The following is a 27,770-nucleotide window of genomic DNA, read 5'->3' on the forward strand; positions in this document are numbered from 1 at the left end:
AATACTTCAAATGTTTGGTTAACATTTTATGTTATTTTAAATTTTGGTTTGGTTTAATGTTTTTGTTTGCAAATACTGTATTTTGGGAGGCGTTAAAGCAACTTGCAAATTGTCTTTGTAAGGTCAGACGATGATGACATTGCAAATATATCATTCGGTGCACAAAGTAATATATTTCTATCATTATAGTTCAACAGGAAGTTATATTTTCATTTAAATCCTGCATGTTTATATTTTCCTATTGATCCTTGGTAAAACCATACATTGAAAAGTAGTAATCCAATGTGACCGCAGAAAAATATCTGCAAAGATATTGCATTTTAAGAAATCACAAAATCAAAAGTGTAATTTTGAGAATCAGAACCGATAGGACCATGTCCCTATTTTAAATCTAAGTGAAGTCAGTCAAGTTGTAGTAAAGGTCTTATTCCTAGCAATGGCGAAACTTGTGAGTCTCATAGACTACTATCCCAATGCACCTGCCTCTCATGTTATGTTTGATACAGCAAACACATGGCGCAGTCTCTTAGCACACGAGCTTAGTGAAGACATTGAGTTCTATGAGATGGAACCAAAGACGTCCAGGGATGACAAACCCATGAGTGTCTCGGGAACCGATGATCTATCCTTACAACAAAGCGGAATAAAGCCCTCCGACTCTATTGAGGTAGTCCATGGCACTGGGCGGACTGTCAAACAATCTGAACGTCAACACAGTGACTCTTACTCAGGTAAAAAAAAAAAACAAGCTGACTTCAAATGTTCCACACGTTGACTGTCTATACCTACAGTTCCGTATGCCGATCAAGTATGTTACCGCTTTGTGACTGTGGTAGAGAAGACGTACTTTAAGCTTTGTGCTGATCCCGTTGTCTTACTCTCTGATCTGGGTGTTTTTTCCCACTCCCTTTTGATTCCTGCATCGTTAATCCGATCTATAACCTTCATTCATGCTTTTTAACCTAATGAAAATTATTTCCTGTTTGTTCTTGTCTCCTTTTTTCCTTGATCTGAAATATATCAATATATCTTTATATCTTTTCTTTCAATATATCTTTTGATCCATATCGCTCTCAAACAGCCGGAACGTCGCTACAATATTCGCCCACTTACAGTGAAAATGCGGCCGTCGTCATAGACAACGGATCGGAAGTGCTTAAAGTCGGCTTTAGTGGCGACATTGAGCCAAGATACACCATCCCGTCGGTCGTTGGGAGGTACGCTGGAGGCGATGTGACAAATCCAGCCGATTTGTGCAGAGCTTCGTACGTCGGCCACGATGCAACGAGACGGGCTGGTTTAATGTCCTTTTACTATCCATTAACGGGTGAGTCCATTTTTTCTTCATAAAAGGTGCTTCTTCATTGAAGGTTGGTTGGGAAAAACCCAGTTACTAAATCAAATGATTTCCTGTTAAATTCGGCTTCGGTTCAGTCAGCATGGAGGCCCTGCATGTCTAATGATTGGAATCGTTCTTTTGCCACGCAGAGGGTATTGTTCACAACTGGGAGGACTTGGAGCAAATCTGGAATTATGTGTTTACGTCACTCTTGAATGTTGCACCTCAAGAACATCCCATACTCCTCAGTGAGTATGCATCCACGACCAAGAGGCAGCGAGAGAAGTTGGTTGAGGTAATTATACAACGAGATAGCTGGACTGAGAACTATGCAAACTCTGCCCTATACAACTAAAGTACTGCATTTTTTTCTGGTCGTTTTCTGAATGCAGTTTGTATCGTGATCAGACTACATTAGACTACGCTCAACAGAAACCAATTTAGTTTCAATTTTTCAGACATTCGGACAAAGAAAAGCATTTCCTTGTCAAATTTGGTTTTCTAAAAATGAATGTTATTCAGGGATTCATAAACGAAATATTGTGATGTTGGTCCGGGTAACGATACTGATAATAAGCATTAATTAGTTTTGGTCTGTCAAAAATTTTGCTTTTATTTTAGCTTCAACTGTCATTGTAAAACGTTAGAAAAAAAATGACAAGCACTTATCAGTGTAAGGACTTAAGTAATACTTTTCCGTACTACTTTTAGGCAGAGTCTGGCAGCATTTTTCGAACTTGCTTTTGGATTTTATTCAAATTATTTCTCCCGTTTATAAGATATTATTTGAAAAACTACAAGTGCCTTCGCTGTGCCTGGTCAACCAAGGTGCCTTAGCTCTTCATGCCCAGGGGGACACCTCGGGCATCGTGCTGAGTAGCGGAGGAGGTCTGACCGAAGTAGTCCCCGTGCTGGATGGTTACACCATGCATTATGCTGTCACAACGGTACGCTTGAAAAGGTTTCTCTGAAAGATTTCCTTCGATAAATCTTTTGAAATTCCCATGGGATATTTGTTGGATATCTAGAACGAATTTCTAGCTTTTTTCAACAAAACAAAAGTGCCAAATCAGAAACAAACGATTGCTCATTGTATCTATTTAAATGTTAGTCTAATGCGGAATATGTTTGATCTATAATTAAACATTATAATGATATCATTATTCCGTAAGCAATGAACAGTAGGAAACAGTGCATTTGCCATGCAGTTCAGTGATTTCGGTTGACAAAAGGTTACCCCAACTCATTGGGCATTGTGTTTAATATGCTCCATATCAGCTGAAAGTCGCCGGCAGCCAAGTTACCAACTATCTTGGCCGTTTACTCCAACCGGACAGTGACTACAATCTGACGTCACCCTCTCAACTGGACATCCTCAAAAATATCAAAGAAACTATGGCGTACGTCTGCATGGGTAAGAAAAAACAGAAAGAAGAAAAAAATGAAAAATAACAAGGCAAATGTAGTTTGATCTCAGTCCTTGTCGTGGTTGGAATGGGAGCAAATAATGAGATACGATATGCGTTCTCTCATCTTCTCTATTGTTTTCTTCACTCCCTTTAACTGTCCTTCAGACTATGAAAGAGAGATGGAACGAATCAGCCATCTTGATTCATCAGAGTACAAGCTACCTGACGGTAGTTCCCTTACGGTAAAATGCAAACATCTCTTCCGATGCACTGAACAACTCTTCAAACCAGATTTTAGTGGCTTGGAGCAACAGGCGGGTATACACGACATGATTCAGGAAACACTGAAAAGGTACATTCAACCTTGTGGAAATAATTATAATTGATTCAAACAATAGTTAATAAACCTTGCGACTTGCTGGTTAATTTGGAATTTACAAATGTTGATGGATCATCGTAAATCGTTGCACGCATCCGTTTGCTTAAATAATGACAAGAGACCAGTCCAAGACTCAAGATCATGCACGGTAGAGTTACAGGAACCAGGAAAAAGAAATATTTTTATAAATTTTACCAAAAACCCTTGAAATTGCTTCTTTGGGTTTCAATCAACCTCATTTTAAAATTTTTGTTTTGCAATTTTAACCTATATTTTGGTTTTTATGCTTATGCATATTTGCATATTCATGAGCAAAATATGATGTCATCCAAGGCACCAAATCTCATTGTTGCACTGATTTATGCACAGAAAATTTCTATATTTCTTTAACCACTGCCACGGCAAATTTCATTTTCTTTTGCAATTTATTGCTGTGTAAGTATAACGCAATAATTCAGCAAAAAACCTTTTCACAGAAATGTTCCCAGATAGCAAATTTGGAGTTCACAATTTGAACAAGAAAACATGCAACATGAACCATGTCTTCCTGGATTTACATAAAAGCAAAAGCGCCCTCACTTGTCCAGAAATGCTTGGTCAATGTTTAATGTTTGAAATAGTGCACGGTTCAGTTCGTGTAACTCAAAAAAGATGTCAAACAGTCTTCATACATGGAAGAAGAGTACAGAGATACACAAAAAGTGATTCCAAGAAAAATCATTTCCTGGATCCTTTAAGAAGCCAGAAGCATTGTGCTAACTATTTTATTCGGATTTGGTAGTGTTTGTTCAGTAGTTCACTCATTGATTTCGCCATTTCGTTTTGCTTTCTGGTGTGCTTTGTTTTCTCGTATTAGCATTGGTATAATCTGGCGCTGAAATGCGAGCAAAGTGCATGGTCACTTGCCTTTTGTACAGAATCATAAAATACAGAATCATTAGTTAATAATAACACAAGTATTAATGAGACAGCGGTAACCGCATTTGCATTTAAAGTAATCGGAATAAGTTTTAACACCGTTAAGTTTTAACTCGGACAAAAATCTTGTTGTTTCCTACGTTTCCATACTGACACATTTTTAACGATGCTTGTATTTGCAAAGATGCACTAGCTAATGGGCGTGAGAATTAATGCCCTGCCAGCACTCAAAACGTTGATATTGTTCACCTGTCGTTATCGGTGAAAGAATATTTTATGACGATACAGGCTAAGAGTTCGGTGACTAGGACCACATAAAATCTCAGTAACGGTTGATTTATAAGGTAAGACGTATATCTCTGATGGACTCATTCACTTTGTTGTGTTGTCAACACAAATATGGGCCTATCAGAAAATCATCTGACAATTTTCCTGTGACATGTCATCCTCAGGTGCGATCCAACAGTCTTGGCTGGCATCGGCAAATCTCTCCTTCTTTCAGGAGGAAACACACAACTCAAAGGCTTCGGTGATCGCGTGCAGCTAGAGCTAGCTTCAGCCCACATGCCCTGGTCCGTGTCCATGCCTCAGGAGCGAACCAACAGTGTCTGGATCGGTGGTTCGGTCGTGGCAACACACGACGGCTTTTGGGGGCGGTGTGTCTCCGCCAGGGATTATGCTGAACACGGAGCAGCTGTGATCCATCCTAAGTGCTTTTAAAAAACCTTGAAGTACATATCGGATGCTTGGGTCGGACAAAGTGGAAAAACTCTTTTAGAAATAGGGCGATCTAGCCCCTGTCGTGGTCAGCATCGTCTGACGTACACGCATTTCCATAATTTGCCCTCTCCCAATGGAGCCTTACCTGAATTGAAATTTGTTGAAACAGCAAGCAGATATCCCTTTTTCGAACCGATGCAGAGGCATCCGTTGGTAACATGCTTCTCAGTTTATTAGTGGTACTTATGAACAGATCAAAGCTCTTCGTGTGCCTTTTATAGTAGAGCAGTTTCACAGATGTCACAAATTTCCTGCAAACGTCTCGGATCTTGAAATTTGGCGTAAGCTGTTCCCGACACAGACAAGGTAAAAGTGGAACAGTAACCATAAGATTCAGACGCGGCATAATATCAAAGATGGCGGACTGTACACTACTGAGAGTGATGTGACGAAGGAGTTATTGTCATTATTATACGTAGGCCTTGTTTTAGTGATGAATGCCTGATTTCTTTTGGCATTTGAAATTCTGTGAATCGTAACCAAACTAGTAATAACATCAGGCGAAATCTGGCAAGAAGTTCATGAAACTGTACCGACAATAAGCCAGTTCGTAATTACGAACTGTGCATACGCGAATGAAATTTTGCAAAGGTCATTTGTGCATAAACGAAATCATTTACGTATAGCTTGTGTGTGCGCAAATGGGTTGCATTTGATACGGACGATCGCCGTTTAAGAAGATGCTGAAATAGGGAGGATGCTGACGACGAAGTAGGGAGGAACCAAGAACAATATGAACATTCTGTTAATCTACAATCCCATACGGTCATTTAAAAAACTAACACTGAATAGTGTCCCAAAATAAACTTTTCTGTAACTTTTATGGAAAGGAGATGAGTAAGATTTCTATACAAATGTCACCAGTTTTCCCCTGTAGTGCCTTATTAGTCCTCAGAAAGTAATTACATATCCTAAAAAGTCACATTTAGCTGTGAGAAAATCAATAATTTTTTGGAAAACAGAATTTTTCAGAGCAGTCTCATAAGGGTTGTGCACATATCTTTAAGATACGATAAAATTAAGTGAAAATGGAAGAAAACAAATTTTAAATACGTACGAGTTTAAACTGTCAGGTAATTTCATACAAAGTTTGGTGACGTGTTAATTAATCCAAGTATAGCATGTGGAATATGTTGTTGTTAAAGAATCTTTCAATCAGGCCAAGGCCAGAGACAAATTTCATCAATTGAAATATTTTGCTTACTTTCATCCATGGTAAAAAAAAAATTAATCAAAGAATTGATCAAAATCGAAGCTCTGGCTGAATCGCGCACCCAACAATCACTACACTAACCAGCGAATGTCACAAGAGGGCGCCCGCTCAGGACTCACGGTGAAGCGATTTGTTTTACGTACAAATGACCCTTGCCCTACTTTCCATTGTAAAGTACATGCAGTAAATACAAACTGGCTTATTCTAAAAGCTGGTCTGTTGAAACGAATCTATTTTGTACGCACTAGTATGAATGTTTCAAAGATTCAAGGATACCGGCTCAGCAGGATCAATATTGTAAATAACAGAAACTACTTTTTAGAAAACTGGGAGTCTGAATTTTTAAGTGTATTTAATAGTTTGGGTGTAAAGCTGTAATAGAAAAATACAAAAACGCTTTGTCGCAAAGACGAAGATTGGCAGGCTCCAACATAGCCAGGCAAAGTGACTGATATATCTATAAATAATTGAAGTATGTATCTAGTCAAAAATTGAAATCAAAACCGTAGTTTATACATAATCAGGGCTCAATACTATTTATGGTCACTGTACAGAACCCGCGTGCCTTCTTTCCTAATACCTGCAGTGTGTGGACATTGTACTTTCCATTTTTCAAAATATAACTAAAAATAGAAGTAGTCAAGGCACCGAAAGTGGCTTGGGTTGGCACCATTGAATGTTCAGAATTCTACAAGGGATCTGAAGCGTTGCTAAGGCGCAGAGTGACAGAATGCAGTGAGTTCAGTTGAAGAAGTTAAAAGCGATATCTCTACGCTGGTGGAAGCAAGATGTTGGGACGGTAAAAGCGTTGGATTGTAAATGCAAAGTTGGGGCGGTGAAAATAGATCATAAAAGCAAAACTTGAATTGTGATAATCAGTGGCAGAACCACAGCGAACAATATGTTACAAAAGTTTCCCAAATTATAGCAAATTGTAGCTGTTACGTTCAAACGTAAGTTTGTAATTGAACCTGAATGGAACGAGGATTCTATTTTGTCATAGACAAACAACCCTCTTGAGGACTTTCTCCAAGACGCCACTGCTTTGAGTGTTGTGTTATAGTGAAAGAGATAATCATAAGTCTTGTAAAATAAATGTCCCTTTGCAAACCCAAATTAAACGAGTCATTCCCAAATCTACATAATATGTTTGTGACTTTAAGTTTAACAATTTCCCAGTGCCTAAAAGTCAAAAACGAGTGCCTGAAATTTTGGTATTTAAAAAAAATCGTTTTGTCCTTTTTAGGGCCTATATCGCAATACCTAAGGACCTCTTTACTTTTTCAGCATCTATATTTTCTAAAGACGTTTACAAATCATAGAAGTTTTATCGTATTTTTGATATGCGTCTACCACACAATGATCCATTATTGAGGAATGTTCACTGTTTTGGCGTGATAATTATCTTATAATCTTCGTAAGGTTTCTATGCAGTGGCTAGGGGGAGGGGGTTACCCGCTCTCTCCGTGACACTTTGCCGGTTTTGTGCGCTAACCTTACATACCTAGTATGGACTCGTGAAGAAAATTACAGGTGTACACACGATGCCGGAAGAAAAGACGTTCGAGTAGACTTACCCATGTCCACAGGACGTTTGTCCTTTTGTAAAAAGGGGTTTAGAGGCATTTGGGGGCTATGTTAATCCGTCGTAAAGGGAGGAGGACATTTTTGAAAAGATTCGGCTGAAGTTCAAAGAAAAATTGAGTATTTTCACCGAGTTTTCTTAACTGCACGAGCACAGTAGGTATGGGAGGTAAACGTGTATTTGTGTGCGTTTTATTTTGTTTTTAAAATGCTATCAATTTAGAAATGGTATAACCAGCTCTCCCAGGGGATTATTTCACGGATGACAACAAATATGGACCATTGGTCTTGGAAAATACGCAACACTTTAAGACGCCACTTTTTCTGCAGCATGTCTATCCCCTATTCCATTTCTAATCTAGAACTTTACCGTGAGTGATGGATCCGTGTCGTGATGGCTAAAAAAAGTTATGTATACAGGGCAAAGACAACCAAGGTGCATAATTACAACATTATGAGAGTGGTGAAACACCATCCATCTGTAAGTCATGACCATTGTGTTATTACAAGCTTTATTGCTCGAGATGGTGAAGGGGTGAAATTCAGGAATGTCACGCTGACCAAAATGCTGTAGCTAATTATAGCCTGTCCAATGTACATTCGTCTTCAAAATTCCAAACTGTTGTCCATTAATTTTTACAAACGCTCATGCCGGAAGTTTATGTTTGTGTTCTTCATGTAACGTTTTGGGAAATTACCAGGAGCTTTACTGGCTTACGCTTACTTACATCATAATGCATTTACGGCAGAACGAGAGTGTATAACTGCGCCAAGATTTGCTTACCTACAGCCGATGAGTTCTAGATTCAGTCGGGATGGCCTCATACAACTCTTGTCCGTCAACAACGATAGGCATTAGAATTTTTCGTAAATGCTCTCCCTTCAAATTTATTTCTAAAAATTATAAATCATGCAACTTAATTTTGATCTCGTGTTCTGTTACCAAATTACAACAAAATAGTTTGAGATGTTAGTTTTTGGCACTAGTCCTCTTACAGTCTGGCATTTGTTCACTTTCAGTAAATAACAAAACAGTAATTTACAGGGGTGATCGGTGCTTTTGGCAGTGATATTTTAAAGAAGCAAATGAGTTAAAAACTGATTACAAATTCTTAACTGTTTTCACATTATTTTTCCTAATCAAGGGTTCCGGGAGCGTGTCACCTGGCATTAGTTTTCAGGCTCTGTTTCTACCTCTTCTAATAAAGTTTTTTTTTTTTTTAATGGAAGAACTTGGTTTGAAGGCAAGGGGTCTTTGTCAAAAATGAAAAACACCGATGTCTCCCTTTAATGGTCTGGTCTTACGATCGTTCGGAGAACCACATTTTTAATCAGACAATGCACTGTTCCCAGCAATAAAGGAAGGGTAATCCACAAAATACAATCTTTTTCGATTTGATTGCAATCATTTATTTCAAACCTTTCATGATTATTATGGAATCCACGTTACACAAAGTCCAACTTATGGTACTTTTTACTTGGCAAGTTGGTGTGTTAAAAATAGCTTTTCAGCACAGTAGCATTTATTCTATCCCACCTTTGTAAATGTGTATGCATATTTTGTAGGATGTTCAATCAACCTGTATTTATAGGTGTGTGAAATGCAATAAAGGTGTTCACATTTATGGCTCATATTGTTTGTTTGTTTGTTTGTTTGTTTGTTGGTGTGTTTGGTGTATTTTTACCAGTGTATATTGCACTCTCAGAACTTAGGTATGATGACTACGTTGACAATTCCCTTGTCTGTGATTGGTCACATTGCGCATTGTTGCAAACTCTTAGAGGTGAACTATTGTGAAACGCCCGTATTGGCATGTGATGAACTTCTTTGACATTACAGCGAATCGCCCGTATTCCTTTAAATTTTTTTGATCCGTAAAATATACTGCGGCCAGAAATTTGTTTCACAATTCTTGAGCAGATAGGTTTTGAACCTCTTCAACAAACTCAAAACAAGAAAACCAAATCTCAAACATTCGTGACGGTATTTTTCTATTCTTTTAACAGCTCTAAACTTCCCCACACCGATTATAATTATTATCCCAATAATTTCTTTCATTATAAGAAAGAAGTACTTTTTTGGCTCAGGAACCAAGACTAAGATGGCTTGTTCTTGAAACTTCGGGCGAATGATATGCAAACACAGGTTGTGTACTGGAGAAATGAAAACAAAACAAACAAAAACAAACCAAACCAAACTGAAACAAACAAACAAACAACCCAAAACAAACCCAAAACAACAAAACAAACACTACGAACCCACCAAACGAAACCAAAGAACAAAAATAAAGAGAAACAAAAATCTTGTTCCACAGTAATACACAGATCTTTGGTGAGATGGATGTTTATTCGTCCATGCGCTGTGATCCAAGCATATAAATGTACAAATATAGGATGCACAGTTACCTATAACAACTTTTTTTTCCATTCTTTAAGTCGTTCTTATCCGCACAATAAACAAATACATCATGACAAGAAGCACGGTGAACTATATATATGCTTAATTACATGTATAAAAACATGACTTTGATTACAATATGGACCAACAAGACCAACCACCAAAGGTGGGTACTGAATGTTTTTCAAGAAGGAAGTGCAATTACGTATTTCCAATCCTGGTGTGAAACCTGAATACATTTAGAAAAAGCATACACGTGGCAAAGAACTTTCCATCATTTACCCAAGTCTTCATGCATCAATAACAAGAATTGGTAATAGGTTCGATATGTATGTAACACATGTACGTATCGAACCTATTACCAATTCTTGTTATTATTAAAAATGACATGTATGTAACACATGTACGTGTCATTTTTGTCTGAAGATACATGTACCGTTTGAATGACAACTTCTTGTCAACACATAATATACATGTGTAGGCACAAGGTAAAGGTTTACAGTAATACAAACGAGTGAAGAATGCTAAAAGACAACATTAACCGGTACAATCTCCAGTGTAGTGTTTTTGGTATCCACGAGAAATACAAGCCGACAACTACATGTATGCTAGCCTACGTGACCAATTTGTACACATCATGCAGTATCAAACTACTAAAACAGTACTGTATTATAATGGGACTCACACAAAGTTTCATTTCATTACCAGAATGCAAAATTTTCCATAATTTATCAGACACAAGACATTCAAAATATAAAGTTCCATGACACAGACCAACGTTTGTGGAAACTGGAACCAACATTCAGAGAGCAATAAATAAAGCTAAAATAAAGATTCTGGGAATACAATCAATGCTGAATTTCAGTAGAACTTCAGTACTTTTCAGGAATAAAAATTGCTCCATTTCTTTCAGGGAGAACAGAAAGTACAATCGATGAAGGAATAAGTAAACCTTATATTTAAATTACACGTAACACCCTTTTAAAACATGAATACAACAACTTATATACATGCATACAGCCATCACTTAGAGTACTCTACGATAAACTTGATCATCAAATACAATGTATAACTGTGGACTCATGCATGAACACATTCGTACATGTACATGGCAGATTCATTAATAACTTCTTGAAGCATGCATGTATGCCTTGATGGATGCTTACGTCTATGTATTTGTGCAGTGCAAAATAAATACCATAATGCAGGCCTAAATTTCATAGTTCCCATTGGAAAGTACAAACGTACATTTTGTCACAGCAGAAAAAGCCCATAACACTAGTCTATATTTATACCAATAAGAATGCCACATACTGTATAGCAACAAGTCCATTTGCAGCAGCAACTTCTTCACCTCACTGAATGAACTATAAAGTCAAGCTTGTCTCACAGTTTGGAACTCTACACTGGCTTCACTTAATTCATCGGTTGCATCACAAACTACTGTATTGTGACTAGTTGCTCTACAACAAACTCTTGTATCGAGTGTACAAAGTCTATGGATGGTATGTCACTTCGTGGTGCAACAAAACTATACTATACATGTACGTCACTTTGTGATGAAACCGAGTATTAGAAAAAACCATGTTTCTTGCAACTGGAAATCGCTTCAGTGGAATGTGACTATTTTCTTACAAGTACATGTACGTAATGGTACTAGCAATATATAACATTGCTAAGGGTCTATAGGGGCTTCCTTAAATTCATACCAGTGCCAATGTTAGTATTTCTGAGCAGACAGCGATCCAAGGGGAGGAGGGTTGGGTGGGTCAAAAAAAGAAAGACAAATCTAGTACTCTGACACAAAAAAACAAAAAGGTTTTTTATGGGCAAAAAATAAAAACAGTGGTGGACCAAGGTTCTGCTATTAACTGCTATTAACCATTGTAAACAATGTTTTTCATGTAATGATTCATCATCGTTTCTGCTTGTCCGCAAAAATGAGACATTAAAAACACATCTCTGGCTTGACCCCCACTGAAAAGTTCCTGGATCCCCCCCCAAACAATGTCATCTGAGGCAGAATGGTAAGACAACTTGCCACTTTTATTTTTTAATTGAATCTCAGAACATTGCCTGGATATCACAGCTCAAAGTGAATCTTCAGAGAATTGATTTGAACAATTATTTTCTGGGTAAATGGTGGTTAGTTTCACTTACTGCAACTGAAATATGTTTACAAGTACATGCCATTGATGAGATAGTCTGCATCGTGGGCGTGCGTCTTCAGTCGTCCATAGCGCAACCTCCTATTCATATACCTCAGCCTACAACTCAACATCATCAGAAGCAGCAGGGTGATAATCAGGCCCACTGCCAAGGGGAGGATGGCACTGGTGGCAGGGTGGCTGCCAAATGGCTCCACCTTGTTACTGCTGTCTTGATCTGACTGCTCGTTATGATCTGTCCTGGTGGTGGTGACCACTGATGACTGACGTCCATCAGTGTGGAAGCTGTTGGATTCTGCTGTGGCAGGCGGGTGGGGCTGAGCTGTTGGCACTGATGGGACAGTTGGTAACTCATCATGCTCTGTGGCAGATACAGATCATGTATACATGTTAGTAGAATGACAATACAAAGCACTGAAGACCTAGGATCATAAGACCTAACTGTCATAGGTACAATGTACACATATGGAATATATTTAACGTGAGATCAATTACATGTATTTCACAACAGGTTGTTTCACTTCAATACAAAAATGTTTCTGCCAATGAGGATTCTGTGCCAATGTACATGTACATGTAAGTGTTGTACCTTTAGCTACAGTGGCTATATACACCTCATCATCATCTTCTGTAGTTTCTTTGTCCCCTTCAACTTTAGTGTTACTTCCATAGTCCACAAAGTCCTCTGAAGTCTGCTCCCCGCCCCTGGCTCCCCCACTGTCTGCCTCATCGGGTCTGTATTCTACTTTGCCATCTCTGCCATTGTGGTTGTAACCATCTTGGATTCTAGGCTGGTATGTATTACCATCGTCCCCATGATTGTAGTCATTCCAATGTCTCCAAGTACCTATTGGGCACAGCAAAAAGTGTCCATGAACGCACATGTATGAATGCACCTTAAGAAACTGACATTGATTACGACACAAACAATCATCACGATTGGGGCGCATGTACACATACACTGGACAGCAAAAGAACCTTACCACTTCTGTCTGTTACATTCTGTAACTTTTGATACAGTAACCAAGTTGTTGTGCATGTCAATTTCTACTTTGTTATAAATATAATCACTTGCTTTGGGGCATGTGATTAGTAAGGGGTATTGAAACATACCTGTGTACAAAAATTGTTTATTTCTATGGAGTGCATTTTTATGTGTGGCCTTTGACAGAAGTGGCAAGTTTCTTTTGCTGTCCAGTTTACATTTTGATGTGTTACAGAGTACTGAAGTGTGACATCATTGAGAGCCAGGAAGTGCACTTCAAACAAATGGAGCATGTGCATGTGATGGTTCACGCACTGGTTCTTGCCCTAAGGCCTTTTACACACATAATTGTGCGCATGACATTTCACTTCAATACTCAATGGGGGTGGGGTTAAGGATTGCTTGCAGTGTAACTGATTCTAAATCATATGCTGTCTAGAGGATCGCTCAATCTCCACACTTTCCAACCCCACCAGTGATATGGTTGTTTGAATAAAGTATTTTGTCCATTTACTGTTGCCTGGAACTGACATGACCAGATGGCAATCATGGCTTACATGTTCAGTCATGTGTATACAAAATTCAATGTGGTATGTACATGTACACGCTCATGTACATTCACACATTCTAGCCTGTATGAACTTCAGCTTCAACAGCAGTACAAACATTAAATGTTAACATGTACAGATTCCAGAAATGTACATGTATAGCACCATGTGCACATCACTAAACACTGTACAATGCATGGTAGGCCTAATGTACATTACACTGTAAGTTTCTACAAATCAAATCCAATGATTAATTATACAACACAGCTTCATAAAATCACACACTCATATACGTGTACTACTGGCTCCCATGTTGTGCCTGTTCTCAGGAAATATTTCATGGACCTGGTACATGTACATGTACATTCACTTCATACAAATGCATACCACATGTTTAACACTGAAAACTCAGTACCATGTACATGTACACATAAAACATACATGTACTTACATGTACATGTAAATTGTACATGTATGTACACTATGATTTCAAACCAAGGAAATGCTATAAAATACATGTAACATTTACACATGCCACCGTAAAATGCTGCATTGTACATGCACATGTATGCTGTACTTGTATGTAAATGTATGTACATGTACATATAGCTAATCCCAGGCCTATATGAACATGCAATGAAAACACTGATTCAACATAATCATAATGGTATTCTTGAACATGTACAAGTCAATATACATGTACTGTATCATATACATGTACATTGAAAATAGGGAACATGGCTGCCACTGTCACCATTACATACCACTGAGGGTGTACACTTGTTAAATGTACATAAATGTGTAGGAAAAACTGGGAAAAAAGTACAGGGGCAATGTACCGTAGCTTGGAATTTCATATGCCTATACATGCAAAATGAAATACACAACATGGTATTTAGGGCCACCAGTAATATTGGCATTTCCCCTTGGGGCCACAATGCTACATGTAGCTGTATTCAATTTGCCCTAAGCATGTGGCATCTGGCTATAAATTAGAGTCACAGTGAAACCATCCAATGCATGTACTGTACATGTACATGCACGGAGTTTCAGTCCATTCTTATTCCCGTCTGTCACAGATGGACAGATGAAGAGTTTTCTTCCACCTCTCATTACTGGAAATGAAGGTTGATTTCAATATTTAAGAACAACCAAAAAACAGGAGCGAGTGACAGATTGAGAAAGAGAAGCACTGAGTGGATTTGTTAATGTGCTTCAGAAACTCATCATGCTCATGTGCAGCAAGGTCAGGCTTGTCTTTGTTGCTCTTATTTGTTAGCCAAACCTTGCGGATCAAGTTCTCTTGCACTTTCAGTCACTAACTACAAGGATAGTACAATGTACAATATACATGTTGGTGTACAGTTGTGATTGTGTCTGTGAGCTGACGCCATGTTTACATAGAGTTTGCTGTGACTGGTGCAGCAATACATCTGGTGGGCATGTACATGTTTCTACAGGGTGGATAGACAGGAGTTATACTCTAGGAAAAGTGGCTCTGACAAATTGATCTTCAGTGACAGCATCAACACAAAGTGTAAGTTTGCCTGGAATGCATTCACACCTTACTAGGGTTTGGCTATGGGAGGCCCATGTGTTCATTACGCTACATGTACATGTATCATACCTTCCAAAGGCAGATTTGACTTGCACATGTATACACATGATTCATTTGAATTTTAAAATCAAGACAATCACATTTTGATATTGGCGTAGCATCTGCTTGGGCACTAAAGTGTGGATACTCAATGAGCACTACAAGAAGCAGGCAATCCATGTGGTTTCAGACTTCCAGATTTTCAGTTTCAATTAATATATGGAAACATATGATTGTGACATTGTACATTGCACTTTACCTGTTGGTAATACAGAAATCATTGGCACTTTTTTCTTGAAATACAAACACCGTATACATGTACATCCATGTGCATAGGTACAACACATACAACGTGTACAGTACATGTACCTGCACATACATGTACATACGACACCCACATGGTACACAAAGCATGTGGGTGTGTGTGTATGCAGGGGTAGGCATTAATTCACCACATTCAGGGGACAAGTTCTTTTGTTAGGGAAATTTGAACCGAGTTGTGGGGACATTTCTGAGTCCCCACAACCTTTGTGGTCCCCACAAAATAGGTGAAATGTTGAGTGTACAGTGTATGTTCCCGTTGCGGGGACATGTATATCTGCATACACACATTGTGTGAATCTATTATGCACCGGTACATGTACATGCATAAATACATATATACAGACGTAATGTATATGGGTTCACCGTAGTCACTTAACATTATAATCATTTTTATGTGACCAATGAAGCCCTGCTGAATCAATCTCAGACATGCAGTTTCTATTGGAAGTTTTTGATTTAATATTTTTCAAGCACACTTTGATCTAGTAGAACTTACAGTAATTTCTCTGCAGAGGGTACGTTTCACATGTCCTAACAACTGGATACAGACATGTACAGGTAAGTAAGCCTCAACGGGCTTCTTAATTAAAGAAAAATCCAGGACAGAACAATTAATGTTTACATGTTGGTAATAATATTGAACCTGTTGTCCTGTACAAGTATGCAAAATGAGATTCACATGTACATATGATAAACATAAAAGAAAACTCCGAACACAGTGCACTGAAATTACACCTGGCATGCATGCACTATTCACAATATCCAGACATTCTAAGCACATGCACACAAGGCATCCATCAATCATCTACATGTACATGTACATAAAACACATTTCATGCTCTACAACACTTGGTACCAGGGCTGTTCTGCTGCCTGTCATTCGCAGTACCATCATCAGGTCCAGGCCTATCCTGGTAAGGCCTTCCACTGACACGTGGCACACTCCCTCTGCCTACATCACTCCTCATGCCACTGTTGCCTCCTCTTTGCTGCCAATTATCGGGGCCCCCATTGTAGGGATGCTGCCTTGGAGGAACATCCTTGTTCCCTTGCACGCCATATTTACTGTTGAGTCGGTCACGCCGATGATAGTTGATCTGATCAGGATCATACCCAGTCTCCTGGAGATCAGGGTACAGGGGGTCGTCATCATACAGATCTGGATAGTTCTGACCAGGATTAGTAAGGTCCTTGAATATCTCATTTGGGTAGTTGTAATCTGGTGGGTTGGCAAATGGCTTGTTACGGTAAACACCGTAGTTGTCACCATAAAAATACGGGATACCATCGCCATCATCACTGTCGTGATCTGAGAATCCTAGGCTGTTGTCAGCATCAGTTCTGGACGGATTGCCATTTCCCCGTGGATTATACCCAGGGTTTTGAACTGCATGGCCTGGTTTCATGGACTGGTAACTATTTCCAAGACCTCTCGGAGTCTGATCAAGTATCTTGGAGGTATCATCATACCTACTGCCTTGGTTGTCACTATCCTGGGACCTTGTCTCTGATCCCTGGTCCTGTCCTTGACTGTTACGAGGGTTGGTTGGTCGGGATAACAGAGGCTTGTCAGGGTCTCCTAGCTGCTCAGTCTTCTCATTCATCTGACCATTTCTGTCCCCTGGATCTTTGTCACCCGACTTCCTCTGTTCAACATCTCCCTGACTGAACCCATCGTGCTCTTTTGCAGTGCCTAGTGGTAGGGGGCGCAAGGGTGTGCTCACCATTCTCTGATCAGGGGCTTCAGGGCGTGGCCTGCTGTCAGACTGTGAATCATGAACACTGGAAGGAACCTCTCCTGGTTTGTCACTGGTGTTCACCACACTACCTGCATCAAGGTTGTACTGAGCATATTGTGGACCAGCATTTGTATTTTCCCCAAAGCCATTGTCCTTCACACTGCTCTTGCTCTCTCCATCAACTGGATTCAAGCTCGTATCCTTATTTTGCGGCTCTGATGACACCTGCTTCTCTTGTGTTACCTGCCCATGCAGCTCATTTGCCAGGTTGCTCCTGACTTCCCCCAAGTCCAATTTCTCAGGTATCTTTAGATCATCATCATTTTGGACTGAGATTTGAGCTGTGGGACCTACTTTAGGCGGGCTAGTGGCATGGGAGGAGTGTGCAGGGGGAGTATTTGTGTCTGAGTAGGCAGGAGAAGTGAATGAAAAAAAAGAACAAACCCAGTTAGAATAGAGCTTGAATGGAAACAGTTTGCTGCTTTCATTTGTGGCTGCAAATAGAAGATAAATGAGCAAACATGAAGACAGAATTCAGACAGCATGATAAATGGTAAATATCTGAGCCACAGGCTTGAATTGCAGACAGAACGTTAAGAAAGGTTTCGTCATTTCTGCGTCGTGTGCAAGACAAATATGCAAAACTGAAGAGAGAATTCTGATAGCATGATAATTAGTTAAATAGAAAATATCTCAACCACAGGCTTGAATTTGTGCTCTTTTGTAGCAGACAGAAAGTTAAGCCAAAAGGTTTGAGCATTTGTACATGCTGTACATGTATACATGCACTCCTGTACCAAGTGTGCTAGAAAATTCTGACTGAAACGAGGAAGAAAACAACTTTCCAACAACATCCACAGTTCAAGTAAATACATTGTAACTCCGTATATATTATAAGTACTTATGCTGGTGCAAGTTGTACACATGTACATATCTATTGAGAACAGTACTAATTTTCAATGTATGCATACATACATGTATATGTAGTTACAGTATGTACATGTACATGTATTTGGGATTTTGGAACCATTAGAAATGCTACAATACAAGAGACATACAAGTACATGCACTGGTGTGCATGTCAGGAAAATCTTGGCTGTTACATAGCTGCATAAATGTACATCACCATTTTACTGCAGGGTTCCAGTTTAGAAGGTTTGCATATAGGTACATGTACCTGTAATACCCAAGCTTTCATCTACCTGCAATGCGTGTTGTTTTAGGGTTTTTTTTAGCTGCTTACCTTTCTTACCTGTCATTGCAGTTGCTGGGGCCAACAGTGTCTTTGTGGTTTGAGGTTTCCATGAAGTATATGTGTGGCCTAAATGCAGTAATGCATGCAGGGCTAAACACACGGTGCATTGACTTCCCTATGTGCATGTACAGTACATCGTTTGGAGCTTATCGCGATAATTTTTGGCATATCGATTTGCACGATATCCCGATATGTGTTTTTACGAACGATACGATATCAATGTTTCATTGCAAGCGGAAAGGTCCAATGAAATTTCTATTTCCAATAGCATAGCCCAATCCAAAAACTGTAACTTTCTGTCAAGAGTCTCTGGCAAAAAGTAGCAGATAATTTGCCATGTTGTCCCAGGAATGTGTCAAGCCCAGATTTTCATTCAACAAAACGGTGGCCATGTGGAAGACAGACATTGTGAAATACATGTATGGATGAACTTTCCACAAATGTTTTAACTGAGCATACAATTTTAAAAAAGGAAGTTCTTGTTTGTCTCTTTTTGATCCAGCCTTGTGTGGTTGATTTCACCTAAACCCATCAAAGTGTCTTCTTTCCAGTCATGCATGAAACCTAACGCTGTGTACATGTAGCTATCACCAAAAGAAGCAGGGAGAATTGCTCTAAAAACTTTGTAGATGTACATATGTAAAAAGTCTTGTAAACAATGCTACAAAATAAAACAGAAGGCAGTTTGAAAAGCGTCCAGTTTTTGGACTCATACTGCATGCACAATGCATCAACAGACTCCATGGACTCAGACGAACTGCTTAAATACCAACCGTACAGGGCACCTGTCTAGGAAAGTCACAATTCAACCCCCAGTCACAGGTTTGAAGATGGGGGATAGTTTCTGATTGATTGACAATGACAATTATCTGTATAATCCTGACCCTTCTAAAGGAAGGCGATAATCTACATGTACATATTAATTATCTTTTCTAAAATGTTGACACTTTTAACATGACCCTGGGGAGGGACTAGTCTCCCCTCCCCCTGGATGACATCACTGGCCAGTCATCTCACCATATTTGCATCCCATCTCGTCTGAGCCATCGGTGCAATCATCTACGCCATTGCAGATATAACGAACCACAATACATTCACCACTGGCACACTGGATCTGTCCAGTGCCACACTCAGCATCATCCTCTGTGTGTCCTGAATAATAAAACAAAGAAAGCCATGAAATTTGTCCCCACATAAAATGACAAATTGCCCGGATGTGTACTCAATCCCTCTGAGACTGGTCTGAAAAAATCTAAGTGTTTTAAACATGATTACATGTACATTTTTGTATCCTGTTAATTTGACTTTTGACATGAAGGTGATGTATTATTGCTTTCAGATGGCTAATGCTAATAGGCTGTAGAGGTTCACATCACAACTCAGAGACTGTCCCTAAACTCAGAGAAGTCCCTTTATACGGAGAAAAAAAAATCAGTTTTCCATAAAAGAGAATGTCCCTCTAAATGGGGACAACCAGTGACCTGGGGATCCTTCTAATGCCATAATTGGATTCAGCAGAAGAAAACACCCGAGGCTGCCGTTTAAAAATTCTACCATTTAATTCCAGGATTACAAGTAGGAGTCTGCACTTGACGGGACATAAATAGTAGGAAAAGACTGCATCAAAGCAACCCCTTACATATAGTTCATAAAAACAGCTTAAATACATGTAACCTATGTGCGTATATGAATGGAAAATACGGGATAAAAAATTGGCAATTAGCATGTGGATATTTTGATCAAAGTCCCTTTGGGAATAAATGGCCCCTTTTAATGAGACACATCTCTCTTTCAAAAGGACTGGTTTTTGTCTCCAACTAAACTTCCTCCGAATTTAGAAACAGTTTTGGAGTTGTGATGTACGCCGACATTGACAGGCCTACTAGGCCTATGGGGCAGCACGGACATCCAGGTGTTTCACAAAATTACGGGTAGCAACCACACAGCGCCGATGAAAACAACTGCAATGAGTGCTCGCATACGTACTGATCAAAGAAAACATTGTGTAACTCAGAATGGCTGGTGTGTGCGTCGCCAGTTTCACCGGCACAGTACCTGCCACTTTGTGAGAATCCCGGATGTCCGTGCTGCCCCATAGGGCCATACTATATGTACTGTACATGTATGATGTAGGGAAAAGGCATTCATATATAAAATTCTTTCTGAATTGTGCAATCATGTCACAAAACATGAATACTGATTACTGTACCCTTGGGCTCGTCAGGATTCATAGCATCCTGTGATTGAAGATTTTCCACACTGTGATGAAAGTCTTCATCTCCTGTCAAAGCTGGGTCATCTTCACTAACAACTTGACTTGTTGGGGGTAAATCATCAAACCCCCCTATTATCGCACTCACATATCCCCAGTGACTGGAAAACAGGCATTTTAGAGTCCCTTCGTGCCAGCACCTGAACAAGAAGCAGTTTTTACTCTTGGACTCATCCTCAACAAAGATGGCTGTGTCACAACTCCCCTCTTTCTGGCAGCACCGCCAGCGACATTCTGCCGCCCCATCCACCTTCGTGTCGCCCACGAACTCTGCCCCGTTATTCAAGGAGTCTTTGGTGCGTATAATAGAGGAGTTTTTCAGCTCATATCTACTGTCGCACTCATTCAGACCGCGGAAACTAGACACTCCGCTGTGGCTGCCGATATCGCGTTCATCTGCCGCGTAACGGCTGTAGTCCATGGGGGACTTTTTGGCTGTGTGCCCGTTGTCCATGAAACCTGGTGCCGCTCTGTACGACGTACCTGCCACATTTTGACGAACAAACGACAAAACTGCCAGGCCTACCACCAGCTGTAGCACCAAAAGTGTATGATCCATCTTGATTACCTCGTTCAATCGACTCTAACACAAATCTGCATGTTATCCCGTATCACATCATGAACATCATTTTGTCGGTGACAGCTTTAATTTAGCTGATGTTCTAGGTATGGTATATGGTAAGGTAGGTAATCACAGCTTCGTCCTCACACAGTCCACCATTTTATGCCCATAAGTATGTACGCAAGAAAGAAAGTAAATGCAATATGAGCACAAGAGGGCGCCCTTTCCGATTTTTCTAGCTGTAAATTATACAATGTGGTAAATGCAAGCCGCTGCCCCGCTCCCCGTGCGCTAGACGTACATGTAGGCTACCATGTTAATACACGAAGGTGGGCCTTAATAAAAATGTGTGTTGTGTTTTTAGAAATGTTTTTAGACCTCGATTCATTTAATCATTTTTAAGAGCTTGTTTTATTCCCCTCTCCCAAAGCAAAACCTCCTTTCTGGTGCGTGCGTATTCTGATCTAATTTCCCATCCCCTAGCTCGACAATTCAGACTTGATCATCAGCTCCCTCCCCCCAAAAGTATGCGCAATACCGTTCTGTTGATGATCAATTTTACAGAATGTTTGCCGTCAGGAATCATTTCTATGTGACAGCACTTATCAATTAGGGATTTCAACTGCTAATATTTTATTCTTCGTATATAGTGCCCTAGTCCTTAATGAAATTTCCATCATCATTACCAAAGATTAAGTTTCAGTTTTCACAACGAAAATGTATGTTCGCCACAGGAGAGGTAGTTATTATTTTGTTGATTTGCTGGCTTCATGCAGCATCCAGCATATTTCCAAGAGCCTACTCATCAGCTTAATCATATCCTCGACCTCTTCATCACACGAGTAGCTGATTCCTTGCATTCTCATCTCTCAAGGTGACACTTGCCTCTCATATAATTATACCTTGCCGACCTACAAGAATGATTTCCACTAGTTTTGTGCCGTTAATTGATTCGGAACAGTTTCGAGGTGACGCTGACGCACAAATTAGGGATTGATATAAAGGGTTTGAAATTTAATTCAGACAAACACGTTTGAGTGCATCCTATCTGCAATCCTGGTCGTACACACTAAATATCTATAGCTAGCCGATACAACGAACGTACAGTGTCGCCACCTAGCCCTCGAGCGGATGTACAGGGCACCTCATCCCTCCAGACTGATCACCAGCTAAAAGACGCATACTACACCCTACAAACTGAGTATTTTCTGGGAATAAAAAAACTACTTCGCTCGTAAATCGTATTTCAAATCGATTTCTTTGCAGGACTGAGGTGCCTCATTTACTTGTTTCACGGCTGCGTGAGTGTTGTTGGTGATCGCTTCAGTGTCGAAATCTTCTATCACCCAGGTTTCTCTCCAACTCCCCACCATCTTTGAATGAAAGGCAAAATTTGTGCCATCGACCTTTGAAACTTTCCTTTTGGCTTTTCTAGACTGAAGGAAGTCTAACCATATTCAGAGACCCATCGATATCTTTTGATCTCGACCCGACTCCAAAATGGCTTTCTGAAAAGATTAATCCATCAGTGAGTCAGGTTGGTGTAGTGGTTCTTTCCTCGCCTTCCACCTCTGCTGTCTGGGTTCGATTTCCGGCTCGGTCTACAGGTGGATTGGGTTTGCAGTCCCTACCTGATTCCGTTGGTTTTACCCAGAATATTTTCTCTGGGGTTTTAATTTCTTTCCACCTCTAAAACTGTAACTGCTTCTCATTGTCTCCTCTCTACAGGTTTCTTCAGGCTTGCGAGCTGCAGTGCCTAGGGCGCTTTGGGGGAATCCTTGTTGTCATTGCCAATGACTGTCAAAAATAATAATACAAAGTTTAGAAAGCAGAGTCGTTCAGAGTTTGTCTAAAACATGCTCATTTGCCGACCACTTCTTTAAAAAGCCAGTACCATGGACACAACTGAACTTCCGTCCTGTATTCAAACCTACCATATTATGTAACATAACATGGGCATCCTTCAGTCTCGGAACTTGAAGATAATGGTGTTGCCCTCTGAATGATGGAGCAGCGTCTGGTGTAGCTGGAAAGGCCATTTCGGAAGTGACAGTCCTTTCCACAATGATTTTCGTGCGTTACAGTTTCTTTGCCTCCAGTTTCACTCTACTGCACACTAGGGAATGGTCGGTATCGCAGTCCGAGCTCTGATAAGTGTGTGTAATCTTGATGTTGGGAAGGCTGGAGCGTCTGGTGAGGATAAGGTCGAGCTGGTGCAAGTGCTTTGATCTTGGGGTGTCTCCAGGAGACTCTGTGTTGAGGCTTCGTATTGAAGACGAAGGTGTTGCTAATACAGAGATCGTCATGACAGCAGAATTCGAGCAAGCGTTGGCCGATTTCATTGAACTTTCCAGTGCCGACTGTGCTAGGCATGTTGGCAATGAACTATGATCAGCACCGACTCTGGCGTTGAAGTCACCGAGGATGAACGATGATTCCTTTTCAGGGATTCTCTCGATAGCGAGTATCAGGTCCTCGTAGAATTTGTCCCTAGCCTGTGCAATGGACGTCAGGGTTGGAGCATATGCACTGATATGTTACAGTGACTGGTCCCACGGATGAGTGAAGCTTTAAGGACAGGATTCTTTCGTTACCTTCTGTTGGTGGGGAGATTAGTTTCAGCAGAGTGTTCCTTACTGCAAAACCGACGCCATGTTCCCTGGTCTCGTCTGATGGTTTTCCATGCCAGAAAAAAAGAGAACCTTTTCTCCTTAACAGATCCTGAATCTGACAGTCTCGTCTCCTGGAGAGCAACGATGTCCATCTGCAGTCTACTCAGTTCCATATCGATGACTGCTGTTTTGCGTGCGTCATCTACTTCTTGGAGGTTGTTGGAAAAGCTGGACATCATTGTCTTGACGTTCCAAGTGCCCAGTTACATGTAAAGGGCTGGAGTTTTCTTCTTTCTGTTGCCTGGTACACAGTTTATCAATCCACTTTTTGGTTTTCATCCTAAACCCCACGCACCCCGTGAGGTTAACGGACCGTGACGGGTCAGCATCCAACTGGCTGGGGGTACCCAACTTGAGGCGGGCGGTAGCCGCCCACTGAGATGTGATGATCTCTCCCACCGTCGGAAGCAGCCCCTATACCGTCATGCTCTACGCCAATTGAACAGGAGACTTATAACTGGTAAACTGTAGCTGGGGGAAGGGGCAGGGGGGAGGCACGTGCCCCCACCACGGAGGCCCGTGCCCCGCGAGTGCCCCCCCCCATTTGAAATTTTGAAATGGACATTTACGTCCATTTATGTAGGAAGGCGTTTAGACAGGCACCCAGTTCAATTATTTTCAGTGCCCCTGAAAAAAAATTGTGAAACCCAGGTGTCCCCTAAGCTGTAGCACCCTAGTTACGCCACTGGTTGTCAGAGGCTATTTGAGTCGCACACCATATGGGAACACTTTATAGACAGTGGGAGCTTAAGCCATTATCCCCTCTGGCTTTGACAAACTTTGAACCATTATATGCCTATTGTATATTCAAGATTTTGGAAGGCATTGTGTTTTTGAAAATTATCTACAGTTTTAAGGGCTTATGAGTTACAGACTAAAATCAAAAAGATATTCATATAATTATAAGAACGATGATATCCTAAACATAATTCTTTGCCTCTTGTCCCACTTGTCAAAGAGTGCAACCATCAATATTCGTCACAATAACGATGATATCTTAAACATAATTCTTTGCCTCTTGTCCCACTAGTCAAAGAGTGCAACCATCAATATTCGTCACAATAACGATGATATCCTAAACATAATTCTTTGCCTCTTGTCCCACTAGTCAAAGAGTGCAACCATCAATATTCGTCACAATAACGATGATATCCTAAACATAATTCTTTGCCTCTTGTCCCACTAGTCAAAGAGTGCAACCATCAATATTCGTCACAATAACGATGATATCCTAAACATAATTCTTTGCCTCTTGTCCCACTAGTCAAAGAGTGCAACCATCAATATTCGTCACAATAACGATGATATCCTAAACATAATTCTTTGCCTCTTGTCCCACTAGTCAAAGAGTGCAACCATCAATATTCGTCACAATAACGATGATATCCTAAACATAATTCTTTGCCTCTTGTCCCACTAGTCAAAGAGTGCAACCATCAATATTCGTCACAATAACGATGATATCCTAAACATAATTCTTTGCCTCTTGTCCCACTAGTCAAAGAGTGCAACCATCAATATTCGTCACAATAACGATGATATCCTAAACATAATTCTTTGCCTCTTGTCCCACTAGTCAAAGAGTGCAACCATCAATATTCGTCACAATAACCTAAGTCTATCAGACTACGTTTATACTTTTTTGTGATGAGAAACTTACCGACAGTAAAACTACGACGGGTTGGTGGGTAGTTTCGCGTGCTCGTCCTTGTTCATTCCAGGCGTATTCTGTTCGTGTATAAATCATGCGTGATAGGATCCAGTGAGGTGGTATGAAATTTTGTTCTCAACCATTCTGGTTGCTTGTCGGCCGGGAACATGGGTATCGCCAGTGGGTGCTTCCTCCCCCCCCCAAAAAAATGAATATATAAAAGAAAAAAATGAGGGGGGTGCAAAATATAGAGATAATAGGGACAAAAATCACCGATTTATATGGGGAAAAACCCCAAACTTGGATTTAATTTGTAACTGTCTGATAGATATACATTTTCATTAGATTATATTAAAAATAATTAGAATAAAATGATTAATTATTCATTACATAAAAGCTTTTTGAAATCAACGTGCACTCTAACAACAAGGATAGCGGGCGATTTCCGTGCCCCTGGAGTACCATGACGGTTGACAGTCTTTGACGTCATTCAACTTGCCGTTGTTGCGGTTGATTATCTACGAATCTACGGAAGCGTATAAGGGCCACTTGCAAAAAAATATTTCGAAATACTATCTCGCCGCAGCGACTTACTATCTCGCCGTGGCGAGATAGTAATCTCACCGCGGCGAGTCATTATCTCGCAGCGGCGAGTTAGCTAAAATTAGTTTAACTCGCTGCATATTAAAACTCAGTCTGGCTACCAGACCCAATGATTCCGACAACTCTTCTTATCAAGGGTCCTGTATCACCCAACGCCCACGTGACCAACACTCCCCTAGATTTCCGGGAATAGTCGAACCATTTCGAACTTTTTCTGTCCATATTAAAATCAGTTGAACGTCAACACTTTTTCTTTAATGCTCCTCAAAACTGTAAAAATTGTTACAAAGATTACAATTGAAAGGGGAGAGGAAAAAGACCATTCAGATGGTATCGTTAATGTTCGGGCATTTCCGGCCCCAGCTGTTATACCAAGAATTTTGTGAACTGTCTGTGGTATACCGGTCGGAGTACGCCATCCACTACAAAGTAGAATTAGGGTCGAGAAATTGGGACGTGTTTTTGTTAAATTGAATCCATTTTAGATTTTTAATTTATTGCGTTTTAAGCGAATGTCATTTTTAAAAAGCTCGTATACATTTTTCAAAAACCGAACAAAATCTTAAGGATGTCATTTCTTTTTTAGATTCCGAATCGAGTGAATTTTTAAAGAGCAAATTAATTTTTATATACGCAACGTAATCTATAGGATGGAATGAATTTTTATGGTTCGAAATTCTTTAAAACTAGAACAAAACTTTACAACGTAGACATTTTTGTCAAAATTTAGACATGTTGTACAACGCAATGGCTTATCGTACGGAAATCTCATTTTATCCGAATTAAGAAATCATCTGAATTGAGAAATTATCTGATCTGAGAAAGCATCTGAATCAAGAGCGCACTCAAAGCCACGTATACAGAGTATTACACCACTCCTTACTCTCAATGATAATATATGACATGGATATCATTCTCTGTAAGTCATTGCAACATTTTTTCGCAAAGAAACTTGGTTTTATTTTGGGAATCAATTCTTAATAATTTTCACTCGAGTCGAATCTTTTGATGGTGACTCGAGTACAACTCTATTGACTCGAGTTATTACACCGCTACTGTTCTGATTTGGCTTCTTTAATTAAGCGTCAGGACTGTTACAGTACTTTGAAAATTTTTATTTGGTAGTGAACTTTCGCTTTGTAATCTCGTATAACTACGCTGGTGGATGCACGTGAAAATTCACTGTTATCGTGGAGCGGTTACAAGCTGGTACGGCGCATCTCTGTTGTGTAATTATGAAAAGCCTGGTTGCGTGTGAACTAAGCAGGAATTGTATACGTGCCCCTGGGTCTGGAACGTTTAGCAACCTTGGCCCAAGGTAACACCTTTGTTGGTATGAATGGAGTGCTTTGAAAGGACTCGTTGCAGTGCGCA

At 40.1% G+C, this 27,770-nt stretch overlaps 3 protein-coding genes across 4 annotated transcripts in view; 2 read left to right on the forward strand and 1 right to left on the reverse strand.

Annotated features, from left to right (window-relative positions):
• LOC110978208 (uncharacterized) overlaps positions 1-9,254 on the forward strand; it is a 32,978-nt gene extending 23,724 nt beyond the window's left edge. The window contains exons 4-10 of the mRNA XM_022233013.2: positions 507-731; positions 1,082-1,327; positions 1,489-1,634; positions 2,119-2,286; positions 2,618-2,753; positions 2,914-3,100; positions 4,498-9,254. Coding sequence (XP_022088705.2) covers positions 507-731; positions 1,082-1,327; positions 1,489-1,634; positions 2,119-2,286; positions 2,618-2,753; positions 2,914-3,100; positions 4,498-4,765 — 1,376 coding nt within the window. The 3' untranslated portion in view covers positions 4,766-9,254. The remainder of the gene's footprint in view (positions 1-506; positions 732-1,081; positions 1,328-1,488; positions 1,635-2,118; positions 2,287-2,617; positions 2,754-2,913; positions 3,101-4,497) is intronic.
• Positions 9,255-9,950: 696 nt separating this feature from the next.
• LOC110978209 (uncharacterized) lies at positions 9,951-21,649 on the reverse strand. The gene is made up of 5 exons (XM_022233014.2): positions 20,846-21,649; positions 19,654-19,788; positions 16,499-17,785; positions 12,778-13,035; positions 9,951-12,549 (listed from the first exon to the last, which is right to left on the reverse strand). Exons 1-5 carry the CDS (start codon positions 21,465-21,467, stop codon positions 12,197-12,199), a joined length of 2,655 nt encoding a protein of 884 aa, XP_022088706.2. The 5' UTR covers positions 21,468-21,649; the 3' UTR covers positions 9,951-12,196.
• The window catches only part of LOC110978206 (uncharacterized), a 48,545-nt gene continuing 35,973 nt past the window's right edge, over positions 15,199-27,770 (forward strand). The window contains exon 1 of one of the 2 annotated variants that reach the window (XM_087138247.1): positions 15,199-15,258. The gene's annotated coding sequence lies outside the window, so the exon portion shown is untranslated. The remainder of the gene's footprint in view (positions 15,259-27,770) is intronic. The other variant, XM_087138243.1, reaches the window with a different exon arrangement.

The sequence above is a fragment of the Acanthaster planci genome, linkage group LG01 (assembly GCF_054643075.1).
Source record: "Acanthaster planci isolate LZ-2023a linkage group LG01, COTS_SCS, whole genome shotgun sequence".
Classification (NCBI taxonomy): Eukaryota; Metazoa; Echinodermata; class Asteroidea; order Valvatida; family Acanthasteridae; genus Acanthaster; species Acanthaster planci.